The sequence below is a fragment of the Mizuhopecten yessoensis genome, unplaced genomic scaffold, assembly GCF_002113885.1.
Source record: "Mizuhopecten yessoensis strain PY_sf001 unplaced genomic scaffold, ASM211388v2 scaffold8507, whole genome shotgun sequence".
Taxonomy (NCBI): domain Eukaryota; kingdom Metazoa; phylum Mollusca; class Bivalvia; order Pectinida; family Pectinidae; genus Mizuhopecten; species Mizuhopecten yessoensis.
Genome location: NW_018407582.1, coordinates 219,868 through 229,180, shown reverse-complemented (window position 1 = coordinate 229,180; position 9,313 = coordinate 219,868). Strand labels below are relative to the sequence as shown.

The 9,313-nt window shown below is 35.7% G+C and overlaps 1 protein-coding gene across 1 annotated transcript; it reads right to left on the bottom strand.

Moving 5' to 3' along the window:
* Nucleotides 1-119: 119 nt before the first annotated feature.
* LOC110456094 (ubiquitin-like protein 7) lies at nt 120-9,212 on the bottom strand. The gene is made up of 10 exons (XM_021506641.1): nt 9,025-9,212; nt 6,797-6,916; nt 6,199-6,278; nt 5,694-5,778; nt 4,577-4,634; nt 3,876-3,976; nt 3,510-3,574; nt 2,936-3,025; nt 2,448-2,558; nt 120-707 (listed from the first exon to the last, which is right to left on the bottom strand). Exons 1-10 carry the CDS (start codon nt 9,164-9,166, stop codon nt 582-584), a joined length of 978 nt encoding a protein of 325 aa, XP_021362316.1. The 5' UTR covers nt 9,167-9,212; the 3' UTR covers nt 120-581.
* Between the last annotated feature and the right edge of the window lie 101 nt (nt 9,213-9,313).

Here is a 9,313-nt window from a genome sequence, read left to right as displayed (position 1 = left end):
GTAACACTGACTGTATGATTAGTTCCTGGTGTGTTAATATAGAACTGTGTTAAATGAGCTCTTATGTATTTCTCTATGTTTTGTGAAAAAGCACACTAGATATTCAACTAAACCAGACACTCATCTCCATATAACATTTTATTGCACAAACTTTTGCATGTATTTTCCACACATATATTGTTCATTTTCACTGAAATTATTTTAATACTGTAAATGTACAAAAAAAAATATTTGGCAACAATAAAAACAAACATTAATCTGAGTCTTTAATATTTTTTCTGAACAAGTCATCTTATGACATGGAATCAAATGCTGTTATCATCATTCAACACTTGTGTTCTGAAGTCCTTTCACACAGTCTGATCCACATTGAGATTCTTTATGACAAGAGGAAAGTTTGAGTGCTAGACTATTATAAGCTCCATAAGACAGTCAGACTTTCATATTCATGCCAAAAAATCCATAAATAATCAACAATTTAAAAAGCCTCTGCAGCAATGATTTCTGTTGGTCAATGTGTTGATGTCCTATATGCCACATGCTATACACTTCCTGAAGCTTGAATGAAGGTACCAAGAATGTTAGAAATGTCCGTCTCCGAAGATGAGGTCAAGTGCAGCATGGATGTCTCCTCCTGTGGCTTGGAGAGCACGTCTTGCCAGGGCCTCATCCGTAATTCCCATGTCTCGCAGCTGCTGAATCTGACTCTGTGGACAAAGTTCGGAGACAGATTAGTGATCCATCTCATTAAAATGCTGTGTAAGGTATGTGGTAAAGATTGTCTTAATAAGACGTATCCCGTTTCTTATCAGCATGGACAACTCAAGAATAAAGTGCTGAAGCACTGGTGAGTTGGAAAAAAATAACAATAATTCATAGTTATTTTGGAAGTAGTTGACTTTCCTGCAATTGTGTCGACTAGATATCACAAGTGACATGATATTGAACTGCAATATGTTATCCCTATTGTGACCTTGACCCCCCCCCCCTGGTGCTTTCCATCATATCATGTGTAAACTATAGAATCTCACATGTTAATCAACAAGCTATACCTAAATAATGAAGACTGATTGATTCATGAATGAATGAATGAATGCTTAATTAAATCATACTGTTTTTCCGTTAATATGTTTGTTTACTACCAGTAGAATACAGATTTTTTTGTAGGACTAAAGTCTACCAGAGAAACATGCACTATGTTTTTTAGGGGTGCAATATTGTATACCAGGGGTGAGATATTGAATCAGCATTGCTCATCATTTCTATTACTTTATCAGAAAATTTCAAATTAGGTCAATTCTCTGTTTGCGACACAAAAAAGAAATTTGGGGTCATTGGTGAGTATTTTGAGAAACCTAACAACATTGAGTTTACAGCCATATATTCTCCAGGAGTTTAAAAATCAAGCAAATGAGATGTGATAATATCAAAATATCTAGTCTGCACTTACTTAATTTAATAACCATTGTAAACTGCATTTAATCCTAAGACATGAACAACAGTAGATAAGGCTGGAGTTAACCTAAGTGTATGCAAATTACAAGCTGTTTCATCATCAAACTACCCACATGGTAATTATAATAATAATAATAATAATATGTTTATAACTATTTGTCATTGGTTCTTTTTTAATTACAGAGGTGTGACACTATCAGCAAAGGACTTGCAAAATAAATCACAAATCATTTTATTATTACTGATTTAATATTTATATTGTAGAACTGACAGCAGAGGAATATGCAAATTCCTATAGTCAGAATAAAACCTGTGTATCTGTGTTTTAAGATGAAGGCATCACAAGTGATACAAATCCCCTCACATTTACAATTTGTGCCATAACCTGAAATGCAAACTTGTTCAAGACATTGCCATACCACACACTTCGTAAAAGTTTTATGAAATTGCATTGAAGAATGAAGTCGATAGAGCGATGTCGAAGTTTTTCTAAAAATAGTAAAAGTGGTATTGACCTTTAATGCAGTAACCTGAAACGTGAGCTTGTTGAAGATATTGCCATACCAAACACTTGTATCAAGTTTCATGAAATTCTGTTGAGGAATGAAGTTGCTAGAGCTGTGACAAAGAGTGTAATATTCGTAAGTACGGGCGGAATCCTATATCCCCTCAAACTTTCGTTGCAAGGGGATAAATAGGCATCAACAGATTTGACTGTTGGATTAGTTTATAAATCTGAACCATTCTTAGAAAAAATGTAATATTTAAGTACCATATTCAACCAACTAAGTTACCCTACATGCACTGTAATATGAAAATATAGTTATTGTTGTAGAAATTCAAATTTTTCAATGTAGACAGAAACTTTAATTAAGTCTGTAAATTATTGTAAATGAATGGGGACGCTTGGACTGGAAAAACGACCAGATACATTAACAAGTGATGGGCCACATGGTTGAATAATGTAGGTTATTCCTGAAAATGCATTTTACCTGGCTGGCTGTTGCTTGTTGAATTGCCTGCTCAAAGAAATCCTGTGTGATGCCTGACCCCGTGTCCACTCTAGATCCTTGTGCTGCATTGTAGGCCGGCGGTGGGATAGCCTGGGAAAACAGGTACGCATGACGGCATGTTGGATACAAAAAGCTTACGAGCTGAACATATCAAATAGTAACAGAAAACATCATGATGAAAACCTGGGAAGATATTTTGTCATAAACATTTTAAGTTTAAGATAATCCATGTCAATTAATATTTACTTCTAATAAATCATACATCCATTTACTTACACTTAAAAGACTAAAACGTTTCCAAAAAGCAGGACTTAGAGTCCTAGACTCATATACCCTTGTTTTCTTTTCCTCATATATTGTATACTTATCACTATTTTTTGTTAACTTATCCTCATCTTTAAATGTATGTATAGGTGCAATTAAATTGATTTTCTATTACATGTCTTAGTGATACTCGGCCAATATACCTGATCTGAAGCTGATTGTTGTGGGCTTCCAGTAGCAGCTGCTAGAGCAGCAGATAGTTGTGAAGCAGTGATGGCTTGTCCCCCAATCATCTACAACACACACAAGTCAATATTATACAGCAGGAATATTTTGCAATTAATATTTCATGGTTTTGGTTAAAATTGAATTGAAGTTATAATTTTTGATAATCCATAATGGTTTGGGTTTTTTATGCTGGTGATTGTGTTAGGAATGTACATTAACATTATGTATACAGAAAATATTTAAACACATGCAGATAAACATTATATACAGTGCTGGTCAAACTATATATAATTTCAATCATGTAAACAAAAACTGCTCACTCATCTGACCCATTACTCAGAAAAAGTGCTACTGTCAATCAAATGTTCTGAGAAGTAGAAAGTGAAGATAAAATGTTGCTATTTATGCTCCTGCTGCAACCTTTGACTTACCCCTTTCACCACTGTAGACCATAATGGACTCCTCCAGATCAATGTATGGTAGAGTCTACTAAAGTTACCAAGGGGTGAAAGGGTTAACACATATTTTACAGACTGGCTCTCTACTTACAGATGATTCTGGTCGGCTGTTTGACATGTCTTCGTCATCCGACATCTGATCTAGGGAATAGGTTCCTGTACAATACAAATAATATCTGGTGAACAAGTTATCGTGTTAACAAGTGATAATGTAAACAAGTTATTGTGTGAACAACCTATCATGAAAAACAATAGCAAGCATTATAATAGTCAGCTTCATAGAAAGCTTTCAGAAATGACAGAACATTCAGGTGAATTACCAGAATTAACGGAAAAAACTCAAGTCAATGTCACTGTTACGATGATCAAACTGAATTGCTGCTATGACTCAAGAAGTTAACTAATTGGGTCGCTAACAAAAATGTATTTGGAATTATCAGCCTATCATCAAACTGACCTGATGCTGTGTGGTCCGTGTCTTCCCTGCTTCCTTCCTTACTGACCTCTGCTGCTATCAGCGTGGCTGCTTGACCAAAGGATGGGTGCTTCTCTACAATTCTGTTTATAGTGGAATCAAATTTACTGTATAAGATTTCATTAGACAAGTAAAGATTATGAATCATCATTATTTGTGTCCGTCTCATCTAGCCATAGCTACTCATTTTCATATTTACAGGCAATGGGCTAGTCAAACAGACTGTCTAGTGGTATAAAGTAAGAAGCTACTCACTACTGTATGTTACCAGGGTGGACTTGTACAATAAACTGTCTTGTACTACAAAGATACTCAGGTTTGTATGTTACCAGGGGGGACTAGTATAATAAACTGTCTTGTTCTACAAAGCTACTCACTCCTGTATGTTACTAGGGTGGACTTGTACAATAAACTGTCTTGTCCTACAAAGCTACTCAGGTTTGTATGTTACCAGGTTTGACTAGTATAATAAACTGTCTTGTACTACAAAGATACTCAGGTTTGTATGTTACCAGGATGGACTAGTATAATAAACTGTCTTATACTACAAAGCTACTCAGGTTTGTAGGTTACCAGGGTGGACTTGTACAATAAACTGGCTAGTGCTACAAAGCTACTCAGGTTTGTAGGTTACTGGGTGGGGACTAGTTTAATAGACTAACTTCTACTACAATGCTACTCACTTTTGTATGTTACCAGGGTGGGCTAGTATAGCTAAGAGTTCCTGGTCTTGTAACATTGCTGTAAAGAAAAATTGACATTATAATGCTTGTTCATATCTCAACCTGAATGTAAAATAACAACTTTCACATAATAGTATTATCCGTGGTTATAGGGCCTTTGCAACTAGCCAATATCTTTCTCAACTCCCTAGGGAGGATACAGCCAGTGCTGCCATTTCATGCAAGTTAAATCCAAGGCTATGTCTTTTATTGTTAATATATTGATTGTTACAGAAAAAATAAACTAATGATCTGGTTTCAAAGTCTAGAGTCAAAACTTAAAGTCATATTTCAATAAATGTAACATAATAGTTATCACATCGACAGTTGACCCTCAAACCTTTGATTAAGGTCATAGGAGTGTATTGCTAAACGGAAGTAGGAAGTACATCCCTAGTTGAAAATCCAATGTAGGGAGACAGTATCACAATTTCTGCATATTCTAATGTTTAATATTAAACTGATGAATATTGTATGTTTATTATTGACAGAACAGTGTGTTCTTTCAATATTAAATTATTTCAAAGCAATCCAGGCATTAATTCAGGGTTTTTTTTATCAATGAGTCACATGTGTCCATTTTTCTGTACTTCAGGAAACCAGCTACCTATTTCACTACTGTGAAGTTTTCCAAGAACGATAACTCATTGCATGCAGTTACTATGTGTATATGGGTTATTATAAAATGTCAATTTTACACAATTTCAGCATTTATGAAATTAATATATGTTAATGCAATACTAATCTATGTTAGTATCATTTTTATTGACATTATTTTGCAAAAAAAATGTGTGTTTCAAGTCTTTTTTCAAAATTCAATCCTTTTTACATTAATTTCTATTTAAAATCCTTAAAATTCTGACAACCTATATTTTTTTTGTGGCAGAAAATTTTCTTTACTTCAAACTAATATAACTACAAAATTTGAATAAATTCTACTGAGAAATGGCGATACAATCCTATTACCTTAAGTTCAGAATTTAGTTAGACATGTTTTTCAATTGTTTTTAACCTTTTTTAATGTCATAAGCTAAGGTTGTCAAAATAGCATAGCAAACTGCTACCCAGAACATTTTACCTAAAGCAACAGGATCCTTGTCTAGGCCAGGTGTGGAAGCAATAATGTTCTCCATGGCATCAGGATCATTCAATATTCTTTCAACCTTTAAACAAATATATGTACATAATATGTATACCTCAAATAAAACTAAAATATGTTAGTTATGATTTTCCAGGTATATTTGTAAGATAGCTTCCCGGACACTCAACATCACAACTTGTTGAAGATTTTTTAGATATACGTGGTATTGGAATCTATCATGATTTAGAGATGGAGAAATCTTAACCTGAAAATTTAATTATCTTTAGTTAATATTGTAACAGGAGATGGAAAAATGCATCGCCAGACTTGGGTTAGAACCTGGGCCCTCTGAACTCTAGACAGGCGCTCTACCAATTGAGGTAGGTATACCTGGTTGCCGACGATCGACCCAGTTCAGTTCCACTACAATATCAACAGCACAGCTTTGCTATAATGCAGTAACTGGAGTGGTCTTCTAACTAAAGATGACTTTTCTACATACTGTTGTTCTGTAAGCTGGATTAAGCAAAGCCGATCTCAACGTTGCCACCAAATTCTTCACAGCAACTGGAGTCATGTGTTCTGAAAAACATCAACAGACCTATGAATAGATATTCTTTAATCTCTGTTTTCTATGTATGCTTCTTAAGTTTCTATATTTGTGTGTTCCTGTTATTTTCTGTATTGCCGAGCTCAAACTAGGCTGATAGCAAAAGCTACTAAAAGTTATTGTGTCAGCAGCTATGGTTAAGTTGAGCCACTGCTTGTGAATCATGCTGATATCACACGTTGGCATACATGGATGAATGATTCTCAAAGAAAATATGTTCACTATGTAGTGGAATTTAGTTTTTCTCACAAATAAGCACTCCATTTTGTTAATGATGAAAAAGCAATTGGTTGTTCAGTTATTTTATTTCAAAGACAGCAAATAGGAATATTGTCAATTTATCTCATATATACATGTTGTACATACATATATCTTGGCAAAAATCATTTAATCTCAGCCAATTAAAACATTTTATGATTAAGCCATACTGCCATATTCTTAATTAAACCTGATAGGTGTTTCATTTAATGTATTATATTATATTTATTACCTGCTTCTCTTACGGAAAATGGTAGGTGCCTCTTTAAGGCAAACACTGTTGAACCATTTTTAAGTCCATATTGTTCCATCTGTTTGCCATCATCAAGCCTCTGTCCACAATACACTAACTCTTGAGAGAAAGAAAAGTAAGATATTAGACTGCAAATTGGTTATGTAGCACAACTGGTAAGTGTTTATGTTTGTGTTTATTTCTTTCTAAAACAATGTCAAGCCACATGTAGTTTTTAAGATACGTTATGTAATTCGGGGGACGTATGAAAGAAGGGCATAATATTCTTGATACATTGTTTTATATTCTCCGAAACTGTGCATTTTTAGCTCTGGTTATAGAACGGTAACGGGTTGTTTCGCCCTAAATCCTGTTCGCCCTAGGTTGTTTTGCAGGCGCGTAGCTACCATGTAAGCCAATAAGCCCGGGCTTGCACATGATTTTGACAAGTATAGGTTTTCATGATGTTTTTATCCTTGCTGATACTATAAAGTGGAGTTTAAGTTTTGAATATATAGTATACATATTTAATTCCTCAGATATGATACATTGTTAATAGTTAGTGGGGCAATTGCAATCTCGCTTCTCGAAATGCCCAACAAATAACAGGAGCAAGTATAAGGAACCAGTCACAAAGCACAAACAGAAGACGAAACTGTGTGGGAGACTGAGGGGGTAACATCACTTCCCAATTAACTCGGATCAGATTATGAGTAAGACAAACCCAATTGCATGTTCACTAATGCATAAGTATCAAATGCATTTATCAAGATTAGATAAAAACCAGACAATGTATGTATGGAGGGTGTACAAAGCAATACCGACGGTTAATCTTCAGAATTACACTGGATCCACGTAAATAGGTATATATATATACAAAAAATAGGACTTTTTTCTTGCGGATTAAAACGAGAAAACGGACATCAGGACGTGGGAAATGGCTCCTGGCCCGGGACGTTCTAAAAAACAAAATTTTCATAGGGGAGATCCCCCAGACCCCCCTTACGGGAGGGGGAAGACCACCTCCCATACCCTCCCCCTGCCCCGGGCTACGCGCTTCGGGGGGGGGGGGGGGGGGGGGGGCTGCCTTTGGCAACCCCATGTCGGGCTTACACATGGTAAAGGGGCTAGCTACGCGCCTGTTTTGCCCTAAATATTTTTCTTTAATTTATATCTTAATATAGTAATTTAAAATATTTAAATATATTAACTATACTTATTGATGACTTTCTACGATATATTTCATGTAAAATATGAGAGAGCGGAGTCAGCTTTTCACAGCTGCCGTTTGTCACAATCACTTTTTTTTTATGAAATTGATTTTAATGATATGGAAGACTAAGAAGACTTAATTTATGACTTAAAACTACTAAAATTGGAAGAAAAATCCAAACAATGTTTCGCCCTAATATTTTTGTTTTCGAGCGAAACAACCTATAGGGCGAACAGGATTTAGGGCGAAACAACCTGTAACCTTTGTAGAACGGTCAAAGTGCGTTCGTTAATCGTGGTATATTTCTGCGCACACGAACCGTTTCAACCGGGATACGCGAATGTAGATTTTTTTTAAAGGGCCTATTCGTTTAAGCGGAACAACCGGTTTGTCCGTTCATAAATCATTAAATGTAACAATTTCGGGTATAAATCCTGGCGGACATGCAAATGTTTATGCATGACTTGCAAGGCTTTGCCAAGGCTCGCCTGAAAGCAGCATCAGATTACTAGGTCCAACCTTATTTAATAAACGAACAACTGTGGTCCGACCGGTTTGACAGTTTAAACGAATACCAATTTGGGTACATTCGCGTTACCGGTTGAAACGGTTGAACCTGTAAAGAAAACGACAGGTACAGATTTGGACCGAGGCTGACCTCAGGAAAATTTGGTACGTGTAGATTGAGGGGTCCAGACGTACCTGGCCGAAACTAAACTGCTGAATATTGCTAGTTTGCGTTATTTCTTTCTAAAACAATGTCAAGCCACATGTATTTTTTAAGATACGTTATGTAATTTAGTGGACGCGTGAGAGAAGGGCATAATATTCTTGATACATTGTTTATTATTCTCCGAAACTGTGGATTTTTAGCTCTGCTTATAGAACGGTCCAAGTGTGTTCGTTTATCGTGGAAAATTTCTGCGCCACACGTACCGTTTCAACCGGTAACGCGAATGTAGCCCTAATGTAAACAATGGTCTATTTGGTGAAAGAATCTTTGTTGTGATGTTACCGAAGTCCTGAGAGGGAAGGTTGATACTCCTTGAGATCTCCTCTTTCAATATCGAGACTTTCCCTTTCAGGTTAACAAGATTAAGCTTCATCCGCTCCGACTTTCCGTGGATAGTTCTATTGCATACGGAGACGGATGCCATAGCTGCAGGTTTTGATCGTTCTGTCTCTATACTGCTTCCGGTCCCCATCTCCTGTGGAATTGTGGGAAATGTCATCTTGTATTCTATTTATGGTTTTCTTTATTTAATTACCAGTGATCCATAAACTATTCATATTTATAAAAAGAT